At 45.0% G+C, this 27,073-nt stretch overlaps 1 protein-coding gene and 1 long non-coding RNA gene across 3 annotated transcripts in view; one reads left to right on the forward strand and one right to left on the reverse strand.

The window, feature by feature from the left end:
- The window catches only part of RANBP3 (RAN binding protein 3), a 139,726-nt gene extending 132,286 nt beyond the window's left edge, over positions 1-7,440 (reverse strand). For both annotated transcript variants that reach the window (XM_068233744.1, XM_068233743.1), the window contains exon 1: positions 7,290-7,440. In XM_068233744.1, the coding sequence (XP_068089845.1) occupies positions 7,290-7,311 (22 nt within the window). In that variant the 5' untranslated portion in view covers positions 7,312-7,440. The remainder of the gene's footprint in view (positions 1-7,289) is intronic.
- The window catches only part of LOC137508337 (uncharacterized), an 89,600-nt gene continuing 69,773 nt past the window's right edge, over positions 7,247-27,073 (forward strand). Inside the window, exons 1-2 of the long non-coding RNA XR_011020481.1 lie at positions 7,247-7,427; positions 8,121-8,151. This is a non-coding gene — a long non-coding RNA (uncharacterized lncRNA). The remainder of the gene's footprint in view (positions 7,428-8,120; positions 8,152-27,073) is intronic.

Genomic DNA, 27,073 nt, shown 5'->3' on the forward strand with positions numbered 1-27,073 from the left:
TCAACGACAACTTCAGGCAGTCTGCAGAGAAACTTGGCCTTGGGCACCAGTGGACATTTCAGCATTACAATGACCCAAAACACACAGCAAAAGTGGTGAAGAAATGTTTAGCAGACAATATTAGCATTTTGGAGTGGCCCAGCCAGAGTCCTGACTTGAATCCAGTTGAGAATCTGTGGATGGAGCTAAAGATTAACCTCCTTGCCGGTTATCCCGAGCTGAGCTCGGGGCAACCCGCGCAGGAGGATTGCTCAGGCCCCGCTGGGCCGATCTTAAAAAAAAAAAATTTATTGCACGCAGCCAGCACTTTGCTAGCTGCGTACATAACTCGATCGCTGCCAATTCGCCGCCCCAAACCCCTTGCGCAGCCTGGCCAATCAGTGCCAGGCAGCGCTGAGGTGTGGATCGGGACTCCCTCTGACGTCACGACGTCATCGCGATCGTCGCCATGGCGACGGGGGAAGCCAAGCAGGAAATCCCGTTCTGAACGGGATTTCCTGCTTGCGCAGATCACCGGAGTGCTGCGCTGCCCCCTTGCCCCAATAATTGGAACGGCAAGGGGGTTAAGGTGATGGCAAGAAGACCCTCCAACCTGAAAGATTTGGAGCTCATTGCTAAAGATGAATGGGCAAAAGTACCTGTCGAGACATGCAAAAAGCTGGTCTGCAATTATAGGAAGCGTTTGATTGCTATAATAGGCAATAAAGACTTTTCTATTATTGAGAAGGATATTGATTTTAGACTGGACACGTTTTGCTGAAATGTAAATGAAAGCTGTTTTTTTCCCCCCACAATAATACCTCTTGTACATACTCTTAGCTTTTGGGAGACACCCATGTCATTTCCCGTCAAAAAATTACTTGCTGGTTGAATAAAAGAAACTAAGTCAAGATTTGACAGTGGAATGAATAATTATGGGCAGCACTGTAGATCTATAGATATAGATATCTATATCTATCTATACACACACACCACTGGGCACCATTCGCATGGATTTGTAGATTGTCCCCATGTCTGTGTGGGTTCCCTCCAGGCACTCCCATTTCCTCCAACATCTCCAAAACATACAGATAAGTTAATTGTCTTACGCCTAAATTGCCCTAGATTACCACACAGTAAGCACAGCGATGCGAAAGACGTCGGCGCTATATAAATACTAAATAGTAATTCAATGGGACTAGCCCTCCACCACCACCAAAAAAAAAAAAAAATACATACTGGAATTAGTTTCTCGATTTGACAGGTTAGATTCAGAAACCTATAACCATTAAGGCTGCTTACACACAGGGACGTTACAGGCGCACGTTAGTGCGCCTGTAACGCTCCCCCAATGCACAGCAGTGTAACTCAAGTGGGCTGCTCACACAGCCCACGTTGCGTTACATGTAACGCTGTACGTTGCCCGGAAAGTGCAGCATGCTACGGCGTTAGAGCGGCTATAGCCGCGTTAGACTGTTTACACATGCGCAGTAGGGGGCGGAGAGGAGGCGGGGAGAGCCAGCTACAGTAGCCGCGCACATGGCTACTTAATATTCACTGCACTGGCGGCCGCTGATTGGCCGGCGGGACCACGTGATGCGGAGTGTCTCGCTCCGCGTCACGTGGTCCCGCCGGCCAATCAGCGCCACTCTGGGAGACTTTATCGGAATAGAGCCGCCTAACGCGGCTCACTCTACCGTCGGCTCTTGCAGCACCATACGTTGTGTTAGGTGCACGTTATGCGACCTTAACGTGGCACCTAACGCAACGTCTTGGTGTGCAAGTAGCCTTAAAGTGGTCTGAAAGCCAGCATTTCTACTTTGCTCTAAAAGATTCCTCACAGCTTTAAAGCTACTATCCCAGAAATTTTTTTTTTTTTTTTTTTTTTTTTTTTTTAGCAGATCATCACTGAAATGGATAAAAAAAGCACGTGTCCTGCGATTCAGCTTCAATCCGCATCCAAACTGTAGATAACAGTATCTGTTTGCATTCCAATGTTGTTACAATGTGCTTAAATCAGGGCTGTGGAGTCGGTCCAAAAATCCACCGACTCCGACTCAGTTTAGGATTCCACCGACTCAGACTCCTCTAATTTGCATATTACAATTTTGTTGATTAAAAGTATGTAACATGAAATTCGTCTCTTAACTGCCAACGCTTAGGAATTTTACAAGGCAACTGAAGTGAGAAGGATATGTAGACTACTATATTTATTCCCTTTAGACTAAAACTAGTCCTTGGTAAGAGTACTTGTAAAAGGTACAAACCGGAACAAAGAACATCTATCAGGCCCTAGGCAATGTAAGTGTGGGTACATGTAAGAATGATGTGCAGGTACTCTGCAGGGGAATGAGGAGATTCTTCCTCTATTACACATTCTTCATGCACAATCTGAACAAGGTTTATGGGTGACAGACAACACCTCTGTGTTCAATGTGCACAGCATTCTCAGTGGATTCCCTGCAGCTCTGTGGGGAGTGCATATGTAGAGTATAGTACTACTGTGTAACAAAGTAAACCTGAGACTGATGAAATTAAAGTTTTATACATACCTGGGGCTTCCTCCAGCCGCCTTCAGGATAATCAGTCCCTCGTTGTCCTCCACCACCTGGATCTTCTGCTATGAGTCCAGGTACTTGAGCCAGTCGGGCGTAGTGCGCATGCACACACTCCGCCGCCGGGAGCGTACTACACCTGCGCAGCACTATTGCGCAGGTGCAGAATGTTCCTGGCTGTGGGAGCGGCATGCGGCCAGACTGCGCTGATGGGCTGAATTACCAGGACTCATAGCAGAAGATCCGGGTGGTGGAGGACAGCGAGAGACTGATTAGCCTGAAGGGGGCTGGAGGAAGCCCCAGGAATGTATACAACTTTACTTTTCATCCGTCTCAGTTACCCTTTAATTTGTAGTCACCAAACCAAATTTTAATAACATATCAAATTATTTGATTTCATCAGCAAAGGGAGTGCATACATTTGCATAAATCAGCATCAATGCAGAATTATTTCCATCTCGTTGACCATCTCTATTAGTGACACAGCTACACATCAGGCTTTATTCATACAGCATAGATGTTATTTAGTATATATAAGAGATTCCTGTGTACACATATATACAGTCACAATCAGATATGTATATCTGACCTTAAAAATACGGGGACTGCTTTATTGAAGCAGCACAAGTAACTAATTTTGATTGGTTTATTTCATTTTTGTGGACTAAGCACAGCTATTACTGTATATATACATTATTTTTAATGACTATTATCTGAGAAATAGAACATTTTATCATATTTTCTATTTTAATTACAGTTACAAATTCATTTAGGAGTCAGAGTCGGTGCATTTTTTCCCGACTCCAGGCACCCAAAATTGCCCGACTCCGACTCCACAGCCCTGGCTTAAACAGTCTAACAAGTGACAAGGAGCTCTCTGTGCTACACACACAGTTCAGAAAAGCTCATTAGATGTTAATATATAATAAAAAGCAGTTTGAATAAAATGCAATGCCAGCTTTCAGGGTACGATAAACTACACTTTGAAAACTTGTAATTTGTAAACAGACAATATTACTTATGCACAAAAGGAAATATGATAACTGTAGGCGTAATAAAAAGTAGGAAAACATTTTTATTGAATGTTATGTCTGAGTTTCAGACCACTTTAATCCAGGGCTGTGGAGTCGGTCCAAAAATCCACCGACTCCGATTCCTCAGTTTAGGATTCCACCGACTCCGACTCCACGACTCCGACTCCAACTCCTCTAATTTGCATATTACAATTTTGTTGATTAAAAGTATGTAACATGAAATTCGTCTCTTAAAGAGACTCCGTAACAAAAATTGCATCCTGTTTATCATCCTACAAGTTCTAAAAGCTATTCTAATGTGTTCTGGCTTACTGCAGCACTTTCTACTATAACAGTCTCTGTAATAAATCAATGTATCTTTCCCTTGTCAGACTTGTCAGCCTGTGTCTGGAAGGCTGCCAAGTTCTTCAGTGTTGTGGTTCTGCTATGAACTCTCCCTTCCAAGACCCTCTCTGCACACTGCCTGTGTGTTATTTAGGATTAGAGCAGTTTCTCTCTTCTCTTTTACAAGCTGGATAAATCGTCCTCTGAGCTGGCTGGGCTTTCACATACTGAAGAATTACAGACAAGGGCAAAGCTGTTTGCAGGAAGAAACAAGCAGCCTGAAACTTCAGTGCATGAGAACAGGGGGAAAGAAACACACAAATGATCTCTTGAGATTCAAAAGGAAGGGTGTATACAGCCTGCTTGTGTATGGATGTATTTTCTATGTGTGGACATACTGTACATCAACCTAGTTCCTGTTTTGGTGGCCATTTTGTTTGTTTATAAACAAACTTTTTAAAACTGTTTTTAACCACTTTTAATGCGGTGAGGAGCGGCGAAATTGTGTCAGAGGGTAATAGGAGATGTCCCCTAACGCACTGGTATGTTTACTTTTGTGCGATTTTAACAATACAGATTCTCTTTAACTGCCAACGCTTAGGAATTTTACAAGACAACTGAAGTGAGAAGGATATGTAGACTACTATATTTATTCCCTTTAGACTAAAACTAGTCCTTGGTAAGAGTACTTGTAAAAGGTACAAACCGGAACAAAGAACATCCATCAGGCCCTAGGCAATGTAAGTGTGGGTACATGTAAGAGTGATGTGCAGGTACTCTGCAGGGGAATGAGGAGATTGTAAACAGACAACGCCTCTGTGTTCAATGTGCACAGCATTCTCAGATTCCCTGAAGCTCTGTGGGGAGTGCATATGTAGAGTATAGTACTACTGTGTAACAAAGTAAACCTGAAAGTGATGAAATTAAAGTTTTATACATACCTGGGGCTTCCTCCAGCCGCCTTCAGGATAATCAGTCCCTCGTTGTCCTCCTCCACCACCTGGATCTTCTGCTATGAGTCCAGGTACTTGAGCCAGTCAGGCGTAGAGCACATGCACACACTCCGCCGCCAGGAGCATACTACACCTGTGCAGCACTATTGCGCAGGTGCAGAATGTTCCTGGCTGTGGGAGCGGCATGCGGCCGGACAGCGCTGACTGGCTGAATTACCAGGACTCATAGCAGAAGATCCGGGTGGTGGAGGACAGCGAGGGACTGATTAGCCTGAAGGGGGCTGGAGGAAGCCCCAGGTATGTATAAAACTTTACTTTTCATCCGTCTCAGTTACCCTTTAATTTGTAGTCACCAAACCAAATTTTAATAACATATCACATTATTTGATTTCATCAGCAAAGGGAGTGCATATATTTGCATAAATCAGCATCAATGCAGAATTATTTCCATCTCGTTGACCATCTCTATTAGTGACACAGCTACACATCAGGCTTTATTCTTACAGCATAGATGTTATTTAGTATATATAAGAGATTCCTGTGTACACATCATATATACAGTCACAATCAGATATGTATATCTGACCTTAAAAATACAGGGACTGCTTTATTGAAGCAGCACAAGTAACTAATTTTGATTGGTTTATTTCATTTTTGTGGACTAAGCACAGCTATTACTGTATATATACATTATTTTTAATGACTATTATCTGAGAAATAGAACATTTTATCATATTTTCTATTTTAATTACAGTTACAAATTCATTAGGAGTCAGAGTCAGAGTCGGTGCATTTTTTCCCGACTCCGACTCCAGGCACCCAAAATTACCCGACTCCACGACTCCAACTCCACAGCCCTGCTTTAATCTATAAATATAAATCCATTGGAGCCCCTCACACACTCCAATGAGTTCTGGGTCACCATGAGCTTGCTGGTTAGTCTGTACCTCTCTGTGTTACAAGCCCTACTCCATAGAGCCAAATTAATCCATGCCATGCACTGATGAGGATCAAACAGTCTGTATGCATGTTGGATTATTATGGCTCTGTAAAAATTAACAAGCTGACACATCATTGCATTCCAGCGGTTCTGGAGGTGTTTTTAGCATCTAAAGGCAACAATGGTTAATTTGCATATATTCAGCAGTGATGCACTGGGGGACATCTCAAGCTCACTCCAACCTGAATTCTTTCTGTTCTAAGAAAGCAAACTTGTTTTCCATAATCTATAAATAATTACCAAAATTAGAAGGCAAACCAGATTCAGAAAGTGAAATATTACTTGACAGTTTGATTCATTAAATCATGCCGTCAAGAAAGCATTCATTAGCCTTCCAATTCTGATCAATATGGCAATTGCCTACTATCACCAAGCGAGAAACTTCATAAACCAGTTCTCCAATCACTACACCCTCAACAATGTGAAGCGTAATTGTCCAAATAGTGTGGGTGTATTGATTATTACAAGCTATCAAACCTAAAAGTTGTAGAGGGTGCGAAAACTGATGACACAGAAGCCAATCATGTTACTGTAATTTTCCTATGAGAGTTCCAACTGGGTCTAGTGCCAGACTAATGCCATCCATCGTGTGCAAGGTGTCCCTTCAGCCAACCTCTCTGCTCGTTTTCTACACATTAGATTTATTCAAAGGATGTATGGTGCCTATCAGTTCACATGGTGTGCAATTTGCACGGTAACATGAAGGTTTGCATGATAGAAGGTCCATAGACTCAAGTTTCAGTGGGAGTTTCTGTACATCGGAATGGAACGAATCTGCGACCATTTTAGCTGATGACACAAGTGAAACCGTGGTTGAATTTAATCTGTAATTACTGGTAAATATCTTGGGGGAGGGGGTCGGGAATCATCAACCATGTAACAGGTCTATTTAAAGGGAAAGAAACTACCATGGTTGTAAGGGTAATGGATCTGTACTTTCTTCTCTGCAACTAAAGCCTGAAAAGGTGAAAGCCTAGCCACGCGAACAGACAGGTTTATTAACAGTGAAAAGAGTTGAACTGACACACCTGCTGTCCCAGCAGCAGCTGCACACACTATGGCAGAATAACCTGCAGCCCATCACATGTATGGATAGAATCACCAGGCAGACATGTACTCATGTGGGTTCCACTGACAGTCCTAATAATCTGGCGCAATATCTGCACAATGAACAAGCAGCCATGGCTGTACCAGTGTTATAAGTTAGGTTAGTGGAAAGCGGGCAAGCACGCATAACAGGACAAGGGGATCTGTGGTCCTTCAGGCCTGCTGCAAGGAAGGGGCTCGCCTGTGCCGCGCCCCCAGACTCCTGCTCGCTAGCCGTGGCTAGAATCTTAGAGCGCTACCACTAGCAGCAAAGTAAACTGCGTAACATCCCACCCGTCCCCAGGTAAGAGGTGCACCATCGCCATGTAAAGTGACAGAACACCAGCTTACTACTTACCTTCGTTTGCGAGATCCTCCATTTTACCGCCTCAGCTGCTCCCAGAATACCTAGCGGCAGCTTTCACAGCCAAGAGGAGGGCCGTGCTGGGCGGGAGCTACAAACAAGATCCCCTCACGGCACCACGCCCACTTCCAGGTATTACTGCGCATGCTAAAACCGCGCTTTACTTACTATCGTGAAAGGGAAAGTGCTGCGTATGCGCAGTCTGCTACTATTGGCAGGACTGTTGCGCATGCCCTTGCTCTAGTGGTAGTTCTATGCTGCAGTTTGTTGGCTGAATGGCTGTTGACTACAGTTTGTTCATTTGTCCCTGTCCCTCTTTCAGGACTCATGGACAGATCTATGTAAATAAATGTATTTTTCTACTTTATTCCCATCCTTTAAATTGATACATGCATTATTTTCAAATTTTAATATGAAGGGAAATGAACCAGGATGGAAATTTATTCTAACTCTATGTCCACTTGGATAGTGGAGATTGCAAATCAGCACCCAGGCAGCTAACTGGGGTTGCAAAGGTTAATGCTGCTGATGGGCATTATGGGGTTAATGTATGACCTGCATGACTTTGCACATGCTCAGTAGCATTTGTATGCTATTTTTGTCGGGTATGCTAAAATGTTGGAACACCGGTGTGGTTTGAATTACACAACATATTTTTTCTGTGTCCCTTTTTCCTCAGTGTCCCTCTTATATTAAAAAGTTGGGAAGTGTTGCTTGTTCATTTACTAATGTTAAATAGAAATGTAATTTAGAAATGTAATTACAAAATGATTTATGAAGTGGTGCTAGTGGCCCTCAATTGCTTTGTTTACTCTTTTTTTGTAGGTAAACAGGAAGAAATATGCCTAATACTAGGGTAGGGTTAATTTTTTTTATTTGTACTGAAAATGTATGTATACCTGGATAAACATTCTTTCCGGCCTCCAATCAGATCTCAGATCTTTTTTCTACAGTTAATATTCCAGAGTATCATAGTTAAAGTGAACCTCCGAACTAAAAATCTACTCAGCAGAACTGAAAAGGCTTGGTGTTTCTTTAACAGTTTCACAGCATCAGAACTTTTTTTCCCTGATGCTGTGCAGAGCATGATGGGATTTCCTATGTTGTTATTCATGTTGCCTAGCAACTGGGAGAGGTGCTCAGGACACAGGACAGTTGGAACTGTGTCTCATGCTCCGTCACCTCCATTCAACCAAAAAGATGGCTGCCATCATATAATCAAACATTTGCCTGTTCTTTTAAAACATAAGCTGTGTTTTTCAGTTTTGGTCAGGAACCAGTTCGACGAAGGCTTTTTATAAGTCGAAAGCTCACTGTTTATCCATCTCTAAGTTAGCCAATAAATGGTATCATCCTGATTCAAAACTTCTTGCTTTTAAAACAGGGTGGGTAAGAGATTATATTACCTATCTATTTTAATTAACATAACTAATGTAACTTAATGACAGTATGTTTAGGCTGGAGTTCCTCTTTAACGTTCTTGCTGCTAACCTTTCCTGAGGATGTGTGATGACCTGTATCTTTTAGGGGCAAAACCAGGATTTTTAAGGGGGGGGGGGCATGGGAGGGTAGATTCCTGAAAGGTCTCTGTCAGTCACGCATAATATAATAATTTGCCACGCACAATATAATAATTTGGTAGGTCATTAGAGTATAACTATAGTAGGGATTAGATTGTGAGCTCCTCTGGGGACAGTCAGTGACATAACTATGTACTCTGTGAAGAGCTGCAGAAGATGCCAGTGCTTTATAATCCTAATGCTGAGCATACACGGCTCGATTTTGCCGCTCGATTCTCCTACTTGATCGTTTAGCCGCTCAATTCCACAGTCAATTCTCTTATTTTCTGCTTGTTTTTCTTATCATTTTCCATTCACTTCAATCCAGAATCGAGCAGCGAAGCGATCGGGCAGATCGGACATGTCAGAAATTATCTATCGAGCCATCTTAATGGCTCAAAATCGAGCCGTGTATTCCCAGCATAACATTTATATAGTGCTTTTCTCCTGTTGGACTCAAGAGCTGCAGCCACTAAGGGCACGCTCAAGGGGCCACCCTGCAGTGTTAGGAAGACTTGCCCATGGACTTCTTACTGAATAGGTACTTACCCTAGACAGGAGCTACAGGAAGGCTAGAAGACACCACAGAAGGCTCAGTATTACACACCCCCCCCCATCCCAAGTTAGTTGCCTGAGTTCCGGATAACAGACTTTGCTGTAGTAAGAATCAGACTGTTGAGGAGGGTGGGAGAGAGATGGTGAGACGGGAGAGTTGGAGAAAGAGATAAAAGAGAGCGTGGAGAAGTAGAGATAGGAAAGTGAAAGAAAGTAATGCGGGTAATACACGGGTCGATTCTGGTGCTCGATTCTGCATCCGATCGTTTTGCCTGCTCGATTCTCTTATCTTCCGCTCATTTTCTTATCTTTTTCCAATTCACATCAATGAGAAATCAAGCGGCAAAGCGATCGAACGGTGATCAGACATGTCGGAAATTATCTATCAAGCCATCTTATCAGCTCAGAATTGAGCCGTGTATTCCCAGCATTAGAGGGAAGAGACATGAGTGAGTAGAGGCCTGCATCGGGTCAGGTACCCGCGGGTTACTTGAAATGCGGGTCGGGTGGGGGTACCCAAATTGATTTGAGCTGCGGGTGCAGGTCGGGTAGCGAGGTGCGGGTTGGGTCGCGGGTAGTCAAAGCAAGCATAAGACAATTCTGTATCTTTGCCTTCACAAAATCTGTGACGAATCCTGGGACCAGAATATTTTCTTGCTGACTTGTTTGCTGCTTCTCATCTTTAATGCCAGCAGACTCCTTCCTGCTCTCAAGCTGAGACCTCCTCTCCCCCCATACTAGTGCATATAACTGGGAACATGCCAGTGTGAGATTGAAGATGTGTTTTTCATAGTTGGCCAGAAATCACTGGGGCATGCTCTGTTAGGCTGGGTTCACATATAACATAGCGTAAAATGTAGCATTTTGTGGCATGTGCGTTACATTTGTTTGTGCATAAATCCATGCTTTTTGAATGCATTTTTTACGCGTTTGCGGTTCGCTAATAGAAAAAGCATATGCGTTTTGTATGCGTTTTTCTATTGCGTTTTTTGCAAATGACTAGGAAGACAACAGGAAGAGAAAATGCATCACTAAACAATTTCTTTAAAGAGACTCTGTAACATTAAAAAGATCCCCTGGGGGGTACTCACCTCGGGTGGAGGAAGCCTCCGGATCCTAATGAGGCTTTCCACGCCGTCCTCTGTCCCACGGGGGTCTCGCCGCAGCCCTCCGAACAGCCGGCGACTGTGCCGACTGTCAGTTCAATATTTACCTTTGCTGGCTCCAGCGGGGGCGCTGTGGCGGCTTTCCGTTCCGAACTACACGGAAATACCCGATCTCATTCGGGTCCGCTCTACTGCGCAGGCGCAGGAAACTTGCGCCTGCGCAGTAGAGCAGATCCAACAGCGATCGGGTATTTCCGTGTAGTTCGGAGCCGACAGCCGTCAGAGCGCCTGCGCAGGAGCCAGGAAGGTAAATATTGACGTCACCGCTGCCCGGACTCTACGGAGGGCTGCAGCGAGACCCCTGACGCATGGAGGACGGCGTGGGAAGCCTCATTAGGATCCGGAGGCTTCCCCCACCCGAGGTGAGTACCCCCCAGGGGATCTTTTCATGTTACAGTTCCTCTTTAAGCAAAAATGCATCAAAAAAGCATCAAAAAAGAATACCATTGTGTTCCCATTGACTTTCATTATGTGCGTTTTGGCAACCATCCTGCATATTATGCAACTCTGCCAGCATTTGCAGAACGCTTACTGTGAAAACACATCTAAAACGCATATTTATTTTTTCCTGCAGCCCATAGACTTCCATTAGCGGCAAAAGCGCTAGCGTTTCTGCCATGTGTGCACCTGGCCTTAGAGAAGGTGTGATAGGAAAACTCTGTCTGGCCTAGTGCACACCAGAGCGGTTCTGCTGCGGTTTGCGATCCGCTTGCGGGTGCGGATCCGCTAGGGTAATGTATTTCAATGGGCTGGTGCACACCAGAGCGGGAGGCGTTTTGCAGAAACGCATACTCCCGGGCTGCTGCAGATTTTGGATTGCGGATGCGTTTCTGCCTCAATGTTAAGTATAGGAAAAACGCAAACCGCTCTGAAAAACGGCAGTTCAGAGCGCTTTGCCAGGCGTTTTTTGTTACAGTAGCTGTTCAGTAACAGCTTTACTGTAACAATACATGAAATCTACTACACCAAAAACGCTTCACAAAACCGCAAAATGCTAGCTGAAACGCTACAGAAAAAGAAGAAAAAGCGTTTCAAAATCTGCTAGCATTTTGCGGATCTGCTAGCGTTTTTTGGTGTGCACCAGGCCATAGTCAGTAACTGGGGATATTTGATAGGACAAGAGCTAGAGCATGTTCTGGCTTGTTCTCTAAAGCTGTAGGGAGGGAGCAGAGAAGCATGTAACAGATAGAGAAGCACAAGCCACACGGGACAAGATCTGTTGACAGTGTAGCTGCATTCACAGCCATCTAGCACACACAGGCATGTTGCTTTTATTATCAGACCGGTACAAGACAATGGGGCAGATTTATCAACACAAGTGCATGCAAAATGGAGGGAAATCTATTGCAAAAGTGAAATAATTGATGTGTGTTCTGCTTTTTTTTTTTTTGGTTGTGATAAATCTGCTCCAATTAACCTTTTCGGGACCATGTTAATGAGATCCTACGCCGCACTTGTGGCTGTTCTAGCCTGATGCGGCGTAGGATCTACGCCGGCCCGCAATTTCCGCTCCCGACGCGATCGTGCGCACCCGGAGGGGGAGATTAAGCTGTCATATGACAGCCGAAATCTCCCCCGAGTGATCACTACGATCGCCGTCGGATCGTAGTGATCAGTTTGACAGCTGCGGCGGCAGGGGGGAAAAGAAGAGGATCCACTCACCTCCCTGCCGTTCCAGCGACGATCGGCACCCCCCTCCGCTCTGGCCGGCATCTCCGCTCCGTCTGACGTCAGCGCCGGGTCCCGGCTTGATGACGTCATCAAGCCGCGACCCGGAACTGATCTTCAGACAGAACGGAGATGCCGGCCGGAGAAGAGGGTCCCGTGCGGCTCATCGCTGGAGCCTGGAAGGTAAGTGAAGGCTGCGGGCAGAAGGGGGAGGCACAGGCCACCATGGGGGACACCACTCTAGCCAGCCACACACGGGATCCGGCCGCCTGACCCCCCCAAACGCGCGCACCCCCTTCCCGCGCAAAATGCCTGGTCCTTAAGGGGGGGTAGGTGGCCGGTCCCAAAAAGGTTAACTTTGATTCTGGTTGGTAAATCTTGAGTAGGTGTGCATATACAGTATATTTGTTCTTTCTGCTTAAAAGCCTTGTTGTACTCTCATGCAATCCAGATTTTCTTAATGAATTACTGTTTATTTTGCTGTTGAACTACTGTAATGAAGAAAAGATAGCTTAGGGTGTATATACACATCCAATTTGGATTGGCCAATTATCTCCCAATTTTACATCTCCCATGTAGTATGTGAGATTACCTCCTCAATTTGCTCATAGTTGTTACCACCGCACGACGCAAAACCTCATCCACCTAATCGCACACGCTAGTACCCTACCCACGTCGCTACAAGACAAGTTAATTTTGGCACATAACAATTTCCCTATGCCTCCATGGCAGCACCACGGTATTGGCCCCACCCCCCAATACCCCACAGGACAATTAACTATAAAGGTGTAACTGACCCTCCCATTCCTGTCTTTTTTTCCTGTCCCTCACCTCACAGGACTGTCGCAGGAGATTCCTGCAGATTACTTTATTTTTTCCCCTTACCGGCTGCATCAGGTAGCCATCCGCACAGGTTACCTCCCCTGTTGCGATGCCACCTCACAGGTCTGTAAATCAGGCTGGCTGGTGGGGACCCCGTTCTGCTGGTCTTGGGGGTCCGTTTTTTCTTATGCTCCCCCGACTGTCCGCACTAAATTGTGTGGTGGGATGTTAAAAGAGCATCTGCTATTGTTTTGCTGCTCTCTCGGGTGGCTGGCGCGGGCATCCTTCCTCCCTCTCTCTCTCGGTCTCGGCCGGAGTCGGCGTGCGCTCCAAGGAACGCTCCCTGTGCGTTCCTCTGACAGGAACTAGTATGGCCGCTCTTCCACTTCCGGTGGACGATGCCGCCTGATAGGCTCTGCTGTGGTGGAACGCGGAAGAGTCTAGGAAGAGTGTCGGGGGGCGTGGCTTGTCGGCGCAGGCGCTATTTAAAGCGCTGCAGTTTGAATCTCGCCGGCTGTCACTTTACCTAGGCTGCGGGCGAGCTGGATGCTAAGGCTGGAGCTCCTGGCCCACAAAAATAGAGATAGTTTCTCAAGGGACTATTAGGTGAATATTAAAAGGGGAAAGGAGTTAGGTTGAGGGTATATATATATATATATATATATATATATATATATATATATATATATATATATATATATATATATATATATATATATACATACATATCTTATTACTATCCTCTTCTTCTTTTCTAGCGTGTGGCTGCTTAGCCGCCTCTATGGATGCCCCACCGCCCTTCACAGATCAGCGATCTTTATCATGGTAAGGGGATAATAGGTAAGTTTTTTCATAACATGGTATAACTTTGGAGTGCTTACAAGGGATTCTTCTGCTCTGTTTTTTTCTTCAGCCCTACTTGGAGAAGAAATGAGAGATCCTATCGATCTGCCTCCCGTGACCACTACTATAGAAGGCGTTCCAGAAGCAGATCGCCACATAACAGACCAAGAGATAGGTCAATATCTCGATCACCGGAACATCGTAGGAAAGAAAAGCTTTGCTATGCATGTGGTAAACCGGTAATGCCTGGAAAGATGGTGTGTGCCAAGTGTTTCCAGGAGATTGGAAAAGAGCCTTCATCAGATCCGATTGATGTCACAAATATCATACAAAAAGCCGTGCAAGAATCAGTCAGCAGTTATATGGCTAGCCTTCCTGCTCATCCCTTGCAAGATCAAGCGTTTACTTCTGCAAGTAAACCCACGTCAGAGGACGTTGATTTAGGATTCGACTTTACGCTAGTGGAGCCTTTCATTAAAGCTATACGAGAAGCTCTGGAATGGGAGGACTCGGATGAGGAAGAGGAGACGACTAGAAAGAAGCCTAAAAAGACTTATTATAAACACTTGGACAAAACAAAACTTACTTTTCCTGTTATGGACGAAATAATGGAATATTATTCAAGATGAGTGGCAAAAAGTTGAGAAAAAGCCTCCCTTAGGCAACAGACTAACAAAATTGTATCCTCTACCGCAACCCCAGACAGGGCTATTAGACACTGCCCCTAGTGTGGACGCAGCTGTGACTAGACTAGCGAAGCACGTCACTTTGCCCATCGAGGACTCAGTCTTCTTTATTGATTCACTAGATCGCAAAATGGATCAGGATTACAAGAAAATCTACACATCGGCAGGGGGTGCTTGCGGACCCGCCATAGCCCTTACAGCGGTAGGGAAGGCTATTAGAGTATGGGTAGACAAGATTGAGCAGGCAATCCTAGAAGACATGAATAAAGAGGACCTGATTATGAAGCTAGAAGATCTTAAGGTTTCGGCAGACTTCGTTGGCGAAGCGGCAATTGATGTGGTTCGCGGCACAGCAAGATCCATGCTGTATTCAGTTACAGGGAAGAGGGCCTTATGGTTAAAATCCTGGTCGGCCGACCCTACCTCTCGACAACTATGGTGCAAAATCCCATACGATGGGAAGGCACTTTTCGGTGAAAAATTAGATGCAGCAATAAACAGGGTTAACGGTGGAAAGTCAGGTCTGCTACCACAGGACAGACGTCCCAAGAAACAAGGCAACTATTCACAAGGGAAGCCCCAGACCTCAAGATATAGGAACGACAGGTCCTACCGCCCGGGGCGTAATTTCCGCAACAATTGGCAATCAACACAGGCCTCAATCAATAAAATGTCGAAACAAAGAGCACCTCAGCCCACGCAGAGAAATAAAAAGTCTTTTTGACAAAACGACTGTCCAAGAGGGCCCAGTAGGGAGCAGACTAAGTTTCTTCAGCAGCATATGGAGACAACACATAAAGTCACCCTGGATTCTGAGAACAGTAACCTCAGGTCACTTTTGGACATTCAAGGAAAAACCTCCAAAGGACTACTTCATACCGACAAAAATCCCGTCCTCACAGGAGAAGATAGACATTCTGGAGAAATATCTACAAGATTTACTAATCAAACGAGCTATAGTTTCAGTTCCCCCTTCGGAAAGGTTTCAGGGCTTTTACTCCAAGCTCTTCTTTGTGCAGAAAAAAACGGGCGATCTGCGCCCGGTTTTAGATCTAAAGAAACTGAACTCCTACATCAGTCTCGAGAAATTCAAAATGGAGTCATTAAACACCATAATCATTGCAGTAAAGCCTCACGATTTCATGCTTTTGATCGACTTAGAAGACGCATATCTGCATGTCCCAATACAGAAGAGTCTTCAAAGGTACCTCAGATTCTCAGTAGGGGAACTGCATTTCCAATTTGTGTGCCTGCCTTTCGGCATATGTACAGCCCCCAGGACGTTTTCAAAGTTGCTATTAGAAATAATAGCGATCGTAAGACTCCAGGAAGTTCGAACACATCACTATCTGGACGATATCTTACTGTTGGCAGATACGGCCGAGAAGTGCCTAGTGCACAGGGAAGTTCTGGTAAACACCTTACAAAACTTTGGCTGGCTAATAAATTATGCAAAAAGTCATCTTCAACCAACGCAAGATCTAGTCTATCTGGGGGCCAGGTTCAAGACAAAAAGCAACAAAGTTTGTCTTCCCAGAGAAAAAATTCCGATCATACAGGAAAGGATACTTCAGCTACTCCTTTCATCACGGACACAAGCAAGGTATTGTCTACAGGTACTGGGTACCATGTCATCTACAATACCCATGATCCCATAGGCACACTGGCATCTCAGATGCCTGCAAGCCGTGTTTCTGGCCCAATGGAACGGAGAGGACTTGTTCCAGACTATAGCAATGACTCCTCTTATGAAGAAGCAGCTGAACTGGTAGCTAAAAACAGAGAATTTGGAAAAAAGTCTACCATTACATCCGAAACAACCGTTAGTGATCAATACGGATGCCAGCACGAAGGGTTGGGGAGCAGTCTGTGGTACTCAAGTCATACAGGGGGCTTGGGCCCCATTTATGAAGTACTGGCCTGCCAACAAGCTGGAAATGAGGGCCGCCTTCTGCGCACTCCGTCACTTTCAGGATCTGATAGTGGAGAAGCCAGTTTTATTAAAGATGGACAACAAAACGGCAGTGGCCTACGTCCAGAATCAAGGGAGGTCACACAGTCGTTCTCTCATGGAGGAGGCGGATTTAATCTTCAGGCTCGCAATACCAAGAGTGGAGTCCTTGACGGCAGTTTACATTCCGGGGTACACGAATTTGATCCCAGACTTTCTCAGCAGGACAGAACTTTCAAACAACGAATGGGAACTAGAGGAAGCTGCATTCAAGACAATATGTGCTCATTGGCAGATACCAGAATTGGACTTGATGGCTACCAAGAGGAACCGGAAATGTCCACGATACATCAGTCAGTATCCCGAGAAAGATGCGGAGGCATGCGACGCTTTGACAGCTCAATGGACGTTTCAGACAGGATACGTCTTTCCCCCTATCCCTCTAATCCTCAGACTTCTCAAACGATTGATGTTGGAATCAGTAACATTAATAGCAATCCTCCCTTGGTGGCCCAAACGACCTTGGTTCTCTATGATTCATCAGATGACAACGGACCAACCTCTATCGATCCCGGTCACCAGAACACTACTGTCACAAGGGCCGGTGCTACATCCCAATCCATCTCGCCTCAAGCTGACGGCATGGAGGTTGAGAGGAGGAGGCTACAAACTTTAGGATGTTCAGACTCAGTGATTTCCACTCTAAAGTCAAGAAAATTGACTACTAATCTAACTTACCATAGGATCTGGAAGATTTTCCTAGAATTTGCAAATTTGAATGAGTTTGATCCTACACAACCACCAGTACATCAGGTCTTAGCCTTTCTACAATCCGGAATAGACAAGGGACTCTCGTTCCATTCCATTAAGGTACAAATTTCTGCGATCTCCGCCCTTTCAGGTCATAAATGGGCCTTTGACCCTCTAATTAAACAGTTTGTGGCTGGAGTGATGAGAATGCGTCCACCTTCAAGACCTATGTTTCCGAAATGGGACCTCCCTTTAGTTCTACAATATTTATCTGGAACTCCGTTTGAACCCATCCAAGAATGTTCAGTATGGTTCAAAACCTTGAAGGTAGTCTTCCCGGTCGCTATAACTTCGGCTAGAAGAGTGTCCGAATTACACGCCTTGAGCCATAAGGAGCCCTATTTAACTTTTTTTTCCAGATAGAGTTCAGATAAGGCTAGTCCAGGGATTTTTACCAAAAGTCCCCACTTTTCTACATATCAATCAGGAGTGGTCACTGGCTGCCTATATTTAGTGAAGAGGATTCTGTAACAATGCACCCGCTGGACATGGCTAGAGCACTAAAAGATTACATCACAGCTACAGAAGGTATTAGGAATTCAGATAGACTCTTTATAGTTCCGGCAGGGTACAGGAAGGGAGAGGCCGCTTCTTCGAGAACCATTGCCTCCTGGCTGACCAGAACCATCCGGGATGCCTATAAAGCTAAAAACATGGAACCGCCAGAAGATATAAATGCACACTCGACCAGAGGGGTCGCAGCATCATGGGCGGCTCACGCCAACGTTTCAGCGGCCAAGATATGTCAGGCCGCCAACTGGAGTACTATAAACACTTTCATTAAACATTATCAAGTTGATACTTCTACTTTGACTAGCCTAGAGTTTGGAAGAGCAGTATTATCTTCCTGTAATGCATCCTCTGTCATTTGAAAAAAGAAATAATTAAACTTGTAATCTAGTTTTACCTGTTCCAGTTGCCCTCCCGTCTCTTTTTGTTCTAGTTAAGTCCCGTAGTGCTGCCATGGAGGCATAGGGAAAGCGGAAAATTGAATACTCACCTAACTGTAATTTTCCTTTCCCGATGCATCCATGGCAGCACGAGGGACCCACCCACTGTTCGGTGACGTACTAGTTACAAGACAGGAATGGGAGGGTCAGTTACACCTTTATAGTTAATTGTCCTGTGGGGTATTTCTTCTCAAGCCTACATGTTTTTGTACAGGAAGATTTGCCAAGCACCTTCATTCAGCAGTAGCTCATCATTAACAAATATAGGTTTTAACAAAAGTAATGCTCTTTGGGTGCATACACACACACAATTTTGATTGGCCCTCATACTACATGGAGGATGAAGATTGTGTGTGTGTATGCACCCTTTAGGGCTCTTTTCCACTATGAAATGCGATCGTGATTGTTTCCATTTCCACCATGCAATTGTGATTGCGATTGAGCTACTATACTCATTATAGTACAGCTCAATCGCATCCAAAACGCGACAGAACGACGATCGCGTTTTGACCAAAATCGCATCGCAATCGGATCACACTAATGGAAATTGCTGCTGCAATTTCCATTAGTTTAATGTACCTTGCGATTTGCGATCAGAATCAAGTCTCAGGGTAGTGGAAAAAGGCCCTAAATCTGGAAATTATTTATATGAGCCTGGACGCAGTGTCTATTCCTTGCAACTCATAGCTGCAGCGGTGGAAGAGTCACCTTGGCCACCACAATGCATGCTGGGAGATGTAGTATATTAATGTGCCTACATCTCCTGTGATTACATTAATGTACTACGTCTCCCAGTGTGTATTGCAGTGGCCAGGGGGGAAACTTCCACTAAATGTAGTGTAGATTGGGAGCAGCCTAAAGCAGACAGGGACAGGGATGTTGGTGCTCTGCTCTGGTGTTTGTTGAGCAGGAGTTCTTGGTTTTTATTGATTTAGATAAGAGTAAAAAAAAATCTTTAAAACACTTCTTTGGCTTTGGTTTGTGTATAAAAATAGGTTTTATTTACTTTACAGCTCTCCAATGTTACTTTAAATGTGTACTTTAGAAGAAAATGGAAAAAGCGGGTTGCGGGTCGGGAGCAGGTGCGGGTATCAAATTCACCAGAAAGCGGGTTGCGGGTCTGGTGCGTGTAGCGTGCTGCGGGTGCAGGTCTGAAAAATTGGACCCGCGCAGGCCTCTATGAGCGAGTGTAAGTATGTCTGTTGGGTAGAAGAGAGAGGGGGGAAGAGAGAGAGAAGAGTGAGAGACTGGAACAGGGGGAGACAGAGACACACACACAGACAGAGAGAAAGGGAGGCAGCAAAGAAACAGGTGAGAGGTATCTGAGTGACCAGGTTTGCAATATTCTATTTTGATACTGAGACAGACATATTGCACTGTTCTAGAAGAGACAAGGTGTAAAGGAGGAAGGATATACCAGGGAGAGGGTGAGAAAGACATGGGGGAGAGCGAGAGACACACACTTCATTGAGAAATAGAAGTAATTGGATTTAAGAGGTTATAGCATGAGCAGCCTGAGACCAGGATGTATTTAGCTGGTTTATCCATGCTTCCTCAGTGCTTCTTCTCCTATCACTACAGAAGTCAGCTGATTGTAAGCATTGTCTGTATCCACTGGCCTTTGCAGCATATTCAGTTTAGCGTTACAGGAGCCAGTAAATACAGATAATAAGGAGGACAGCTAATATCTGTAATAAAGGGGGAAAGTAAAGCCTTCTGCAAGGTCCCAACGTTTTTCTCAATGAGCACACAGAAGCCCCGTACCAGTCAGGGCAGAGGGAGGCACTGAAACGCTGCACGCGTGGCGTGGTCCATGTGACCACGCCACACGTGGAGAGTTTCTGTGCCTCCCTCTACCCCGACTGGTTGCTGCACTCGTATTGCCTTACCCTGTTGTACACCGGATCGGTCACTGTATGTATACCACTCAGTTGCCTTAGTCTCTCATTTATATGCTGGAGGCCCTCCCCCCCTTATAAAAGGCAGGCAGCATCAGGCATTTTACTCACTCGTGTGCCTGCAGTAATTAGAGAAGGGAGAGCTGCTGCAGACTCTCATAGAGAAAGTAGTTAGGCTCTTGTAGTCTTGTTAGCTTGCTCTTTGCTGATTCTTATTGCTAACACCCCTCAACAGCTCTTTTGAGAGTTAATCTTGTTCTTGTGATCTATTTTGTGTGTGTGAGTGTGCGTGTGCGTGTGCGTGTGCGTGTGTGTGTGTGTGTGTGTGTGTGTGTGTGTGTGGCCCACTTGCATTATATACAGCCCTGTCAGTCAGTCGCAGCTGGCCTTTGGCCCCTTATTTCCACTGCAAGGCCCAGCACATTCAGTGACTACCTGTGTGTGTGACAGGCAGGCATCTGCAAATTTATAATCCTAATCACTGCACCTGTTGACTGTTTAGTCCATCTACCTACCTACCTACCTACGTGAGCGCATGCATTGTTAATACCACCAGTCATTGCACCTGTTCACGGTACGTGTGTGTGTGACAGGTGCACATTTGTGCTACCCAGCAGCACTGCATATACCTACCTACCTGTTGTTCAGTGCACCCACCTACCCACGTGAGCGCACGCAGTGTGATATTTAACCTCCCTAGCATTCTGGACGAGCTGAGCTCATCCAGTCACGCCGGAGGGCACCGCTCAGGCCCTGGTGGGCCGATTTGAATATTTTTTTTTGAAACACGCAGCTAGCACTTTGCTAGCTGCGTGTTTCTCCGATCGCCGCCGATCCACCGCTACCCGCCACGTAATAGGGCCTCCCCTCGAGACCCCGTGCGCAGCCTGGCCAATCAGTGCCAGGCAGCGCTGAGGAGTGGATCGGGACTCCCTATGACATCACGACGTCGATGACGTCATTCCGTTCGGGGAAATCCCGTTCAGAACGGGATTTCCTGACGAGCATAGGCGCAGGCGGTGATCGGAAGGATGGGTGGGAATCGGAAGGGAGGGGGGTATCATGTAGCTAGCGCTAGGCTAGCTACATGATTAAAAAAAAAAATTAGGTTTAATAAACCATGCTCAGCCGTGCGGTTGCGCATAATCAAAACGCCAGGAAGGTTAATATCACCCGTCGCTGTACCTGTTCACAGTACATGTGTGTGACAGGTGCACATTTGTACTACCCAGCAGCACTGCCCACCTAAGCGCACGCAGTGTGATATACCACTCTGTGCATGCCTGTTCACTGCACCTGTGTAACCGTACATTGTATTAGTCAAGTCAGTGCATACCTTTCACTTCATCCCCCCCCAAAATGGACAAAATAAAAGGCAGAGCCAGAGGCAGGCCACCTGGCAGGTTTGTTCGAGGTCGTGATTTCGTGCGGCCCGTGACCAAAATACAGTGTTCAGAAGAAGGCACGTGCCATCAACTCCCAATATTGTCAGGACGTAGTTGACTATTTAACACAGAACACCTCATCTTTCTCATCTTCCGCATGGAAGCGTGACATATCTTCCTCCTCCTGCTCTGATTCTGGCACCTCACTTAACACTCAGTCGGCCGCCACCACCAAACTGCCATCACCCCAGGGCTCAGCGGTATGGAAAAATTTTTGTGTGTCTGCCTCAGATGAGAGCAATGCCATCTGTACTCTCTGCCACCGAAAATTGAGCCATGGAAAGACTAAGACCCGCGTAGAAAGGCACATTATTACAAAGCACAAACTGCAATGGGATGACCACCTGAGGAAAAGCAGCACACAAAAGCAAAGCTACACTCCACAGTGCAAGATACCAGGCTGCAATTATTTTGCAAAAAAGGAGATACCTAAACTGTACCGTGATGTTGAAAGGCAAGTGGTGACATCTCTGGCACACAGCGTTGGGTCAAAGGTCCATCTGACCACGGATGCCTGGTCTGCAAAGCACGCTCCCCACACAGCACCTCTGCCCGCAGGCCGCTTGACTGCCTTCTCCGCCACCACCAACAGGGTCCAGGATTCCAGGCGGATTACTGAATTTTTAAGGCCGCTGCTAGCAGCGGCCGCTATAGTAATTTTTCTGGTGTGTGTACATGCCTACCTAATTTTTCTGGCTGCAACAACAAAACAAAAGGCAAGTACATGTGTCAATTCCCCTTCGTGATCGTTACCTTGCCGCGGTGAAAGGGCTTGCGTATCACAATGAAGCAATGACCGCCGGCTATATGAGTGTCTCAGGGGGTGGCACACCAAAGATATTAAGGCCGTTGCTTCATTGTGAACAGACCAAATTCGATCAGCTGGACAATCACTGTTGTTCTGTCATTGAGCTACCTCAGCCAGGCGACCATATGGGCTTGAAAAACGCTATCACCTCCACTCTCGCCATGGTGCGCACCAGTCTAGCACGGCTGTCACAACACAAACAGCTGTTTGCGGTGCGTTACACAGTGAGTTTGGTGTGTCAGTGTGAAGCAGTACTCCAATTACACTCCCTGATTGATGTATACACATGCAAGATGTTTTAAAGCACTTTAGACCTCCAATTTAGCGTGCAATGTGATTTCTGCCCTTAAAGCGCTGCTTTGCGTCAAATCCAGATTTTTCCCCGGGACTTCTGGCGTCTATGCCACTAATCCATGCAAAAACTCAGATGTTAGACCCCTTGAAACATCTTTTCCATCACTTTTCTGGCCAGCATAAGTGTTTCTAGTTTTCAAAGTTCGCCTCCCCATTGAAGTCTAATGCGGTTCGCGAAAGTTCGCGCAAACCGAACTTTTGCGGAAGTACGCAAACCTAAAATCGGAGGTTCGGGCCATCTAATACTGCTTGATCTTCGTGCACTTTACTGTTTTAATGGTTTATCACGTTATGAGCATTAGCACTTTCTTTGCATCCATTATACAGACCCGCGTCCCCAACTCCCTCACAGGGCTCTTGCATGAGCCCTGGAGAGTTGATTTATGCAGCATACAGGGTTACCCATTACTGTGAGGTAAGGCACCTATTATTGATCAGACATTGTTGTGTGCCTTATAGGGGTATTCAATGTGTTTAAGAAACACAGTTTTCATTGGTTTTACTGTGTTTGCTTCAGTTGTACAATACAATTCATAGACTTCTATTGATTTTGGTGGTGAACCTTTGTTTGCAGAACTTCTTTTGCTTGCTATACCAAGTATTTTATTGTAAATGCAATATAAATAATTAATATATACAGAAGATTATTAAAAGTAACAATTATGTAGTTGATAGCCACAAGTAAAATAAAAGGTGAACACACAAAAAAATGGATATTTAAAAGTTTTGGAAGAAATATGTCCTTTGTGTGAAAATCCAAGAAATTCAAAGTTCCTTTGTTTCAGAAGGGAATCCAGCCTCATGGTTCTCTTGCTGGCTTCGGTCAGGTGGTGAAATGGAGAACTCAGATTAAATTTCAGCCTATTCCTTTTGTAGGATCCAGCTCTTGAAGGCGGAACTCAGGGCCAGCCCCTGTGCTGGGCCGTTTCTTTATTTTGCAGGGAACCTTGAATCCCAAATATGTGACATTTTTCTATATCAGGCCACATTCAATGCACACAAATAATAATTGCAAATTCACAATCCCCAAAGAATATGGATCACATTAATACTAGACATGAATAGTGTGTGACATTCCCTTTCTGAAAAGTTTAATAACAGGGTTGCTGGTAATGTCAGCTCCTTGAAAGGGGTACCAAAATGTCCAGCAGGACGTTAGCAGTCGAATTATATACTTTCCATACAGATCACAAATATGGTAGCGCTAAAAATGGCAAAAATCATACAATACAGCTATTTAATATCTGGTCCTAGTGGCTCCACTATGTCTGCTGTCCTGCAGTGCCCAGGTAATTAAAGAAAAACTTTGTCTTCCCAGAATAGCAGCGTGTATAAAACTGGGATAGGCAAGACCCCAGGCTTTTCTCTGTACTACAACTATACATACAGTCTGAATTGTAACATAAATAACAATCAGCGATCAGAAGAACCGATTGTGACTGCGTTTTCCACTAATCATCCGTGACAGTAAGTGGCACAGAACAGATCCCTTAGCCGTGGCAATTTAGGGACAGTAAGGCTACTTAGATGTAACCTTTCTGTCCCAAGAATTTGGATGGTGGGGCTTACAACTTTTCTTTTTGTTCACATCTAAAATCGAAATCGGTGACGGCCCCATTTTATGATTTTGAGTGATTTTTTTTTCCCTTCCCGGCGCTTAACGATTTGTGTAAAGCGCTTTTCAAAGCGCTTTTGCAGAGCGATTTCTTTTTTCACTGCCTGATGCAAGTCAGGAAGTGAACTCTCTGACCCAGAAAATAATAAATACAATGTATTTATTCTTAAAAGTGCGAACGCAATCGCCGCAAAAGAGATTTTGTGAGTGATTTGCTTTTATACCTTCCATTACAGCAAAATCGCCCAAAAATGGGGCAAGCAGATAAAACGCGCAGATGTGAACAGTCCCATAAGGATTCATTGCACTAGCGCTTTTACAGCGATTTTCAACATCGCCGGCACTTAAAAAATAGCGAAAATGCCCTAGGTGTGAACAAACCCTAATAGTGTTGGTGTTCGGAATCGTATTGTTTCTATATTCTACCTGAATATAGCGGATTGCATTTGGTTCAGGTAAATCCAACAATTTGTACATCTCGACTTTTTGCAATATTTAGACATAAAGTACTTGGGTGCTGGCTCCTACTTTGGTCCTCTATCTCCTTCTGGATAGGAAAGTGAGAGTTCCTCCCTCAGCACAGAGCAGATAAGAAATTAACCATTCTCATACCTTCCCTAATGTCTTGATAAAAGCCATGTGCACTTAAAAAAACCTATCTCACTGCTTTTTTATGTAACTCATTTATAAAAACTCTAGGGATGAACTTTGAAGGCTTAGGGCCCTTTTCTGCTGCTTGGATGCAATCCGTTTTTTGCATTTGCACCCTTGCTACCATGATTGTAATGATAATTGTGCCCCCTTTCCACTAATGTGAATATTTTTTTTTCCTTAACTCAAATTATTGTTATTAAACATTCTTTATAAAGCGCAAACATAGTACGCAGCGCTGTACAATAGACAGGGGAGACAATCCAACGTTAAACAATGCTACACAAAGATATTACAGCGTTAAGGGGCCCATACACTTACCGATTTTCCCGCCTATATACAGCCGATTCGATCACTGTGATCGAATCGGCTGTGAATTTTTTGCGCAAACACTGTCCGAACGTTCGATTTCCATCCGAAATCGATCGTTCCTGTCGATCCTGTCCGTGCGGTAGATTTCGCTCGATCCCCGTCTGGTCGGGAGTGCATCGATAGCGGCGTTCGAATGCCCAACGACCGACGCTAGCGGCAATACATTACCTGATCCGGCCGGCGCGAGTCTCCGCTGCTTCTTCTCCGCGCTGGGCTTCAAGTCCAGCAGGCTTCACTTCTTCCTGTCCCGGCAGGAAGTTTAAACAGTAGAGAGCCCTCTACTGTTTAAACTTCCCCGGACAGGAAGTACAGTGAATCTGGAGCCCAGAGCGGAAAAGAAGACAGCGGAGACCGGGGGACTCGCGCCGGCCAGATCAGGTAATGTATGCCGGGTGGGGGGGTTGCAGTAGCGGCAGCATCACAGATGGTGTATCGATTTCATGCTGAAATCGATTCACAATCTGTTTGCAGTAAAGCCAGCCATACGATCCCTCTCTGATCAGATTCGATCAGAGAGGGATCTATCTGTTGGTCAATCTAATGGCAAATCGGCCAGTGTATGGCCACCTTTAAACATTGGTACACAAAGTCATTCAACAATAAAGAATGGTGCACAGATTGCAAGGTGGGGTGGGTATACATTTTGTAGTCGAGCAAATATGGATCTTGAGCAGAAGGTCTAATTTTCTGATGAGTGCTTTCTCAGAAAATATATATGAGGATGTTGTTTAGAAGTGTTCTGGTATTAGTTTTTATTTCTCAGAATGCACTGTGGTGGCCACAAAACCAGGCCTGTTAGGAGCCATTTACATTTATCCTTCCGAATTCTGCACAATTTCCTGCATGCATGATACTGTGTTGTGATTTGCCAGGAATTTTGCTTTTATTTTTACTCTGCTTTTTTGTGATTTCTGTGCATGTTTTTATGCAAATTTTTGAATTACGACTTTTTACATTGCATGAATGCAATGAAGTTAAACAGAACCTGAAGTGACAAGTATATGGGGTGAGACATGTTTATTTCCTTTTAAACAATACCAGTTGCCTGGCATCCCTTCTGATCTATTGGCTGCAGTAGGGTCTTTCTCACACCAGAAACAAGCATGTAGATAATCTTGTCAGATTTGACAAAAATGGCATAAATACCTGATCTTCTGCATGCTTGTTCAGGGTCTATGGCTACAAGTATTAGAGGCAGAGGATATGCAGGATAGCCAGGCAACTGGTATTACTTAAAAGGAAATAAATATGGCAACCTTCATATCCGTCTCACTTCAGGTGTCCTTTAATTTACATGAGGATGAATCTAAAGAACTTTAAAATCACATGCGCTTTTCACAAAAAGGGCAATGTTTCTTAGTTCCCCTTGACTTGCATTAAATGTGAATTGCACACAATAAAGCAGACCTGATGCGTGATTTTAAAACAAAAAAAGGGGGAAAACGGGAATAAAATGTGATGCCATTGAAATACTTAAAGGGATACTGTAGGGTGGTCGGGGGAAAATGAGTTGAAGTTACCCGGGGCCTCTAATGGTCCACCACAGACATCCTGTTCCCGCGCAGCCACTCACCGATGCTCCGGCCCCGCCTCCGGTTCACTTCTGGAATTTCAGACTTTAAAGT

This window comes from Hyperolius riggenbachi, chromosome 1 (assembly GCF_040937935.1).
Source record: "Hyperolius riggenbachi isolate aHypRig1 chromosome 1, aHypRig1.pri, whole genome shotgun sequence".
In the NCBI taxonomy this organism is placed as follows: Eukaryota; Metazoa; Chordata; class Amphibia; order Anura; family Hyperoliidae; genus Hyperolius; species Hyperolius riggenbachi.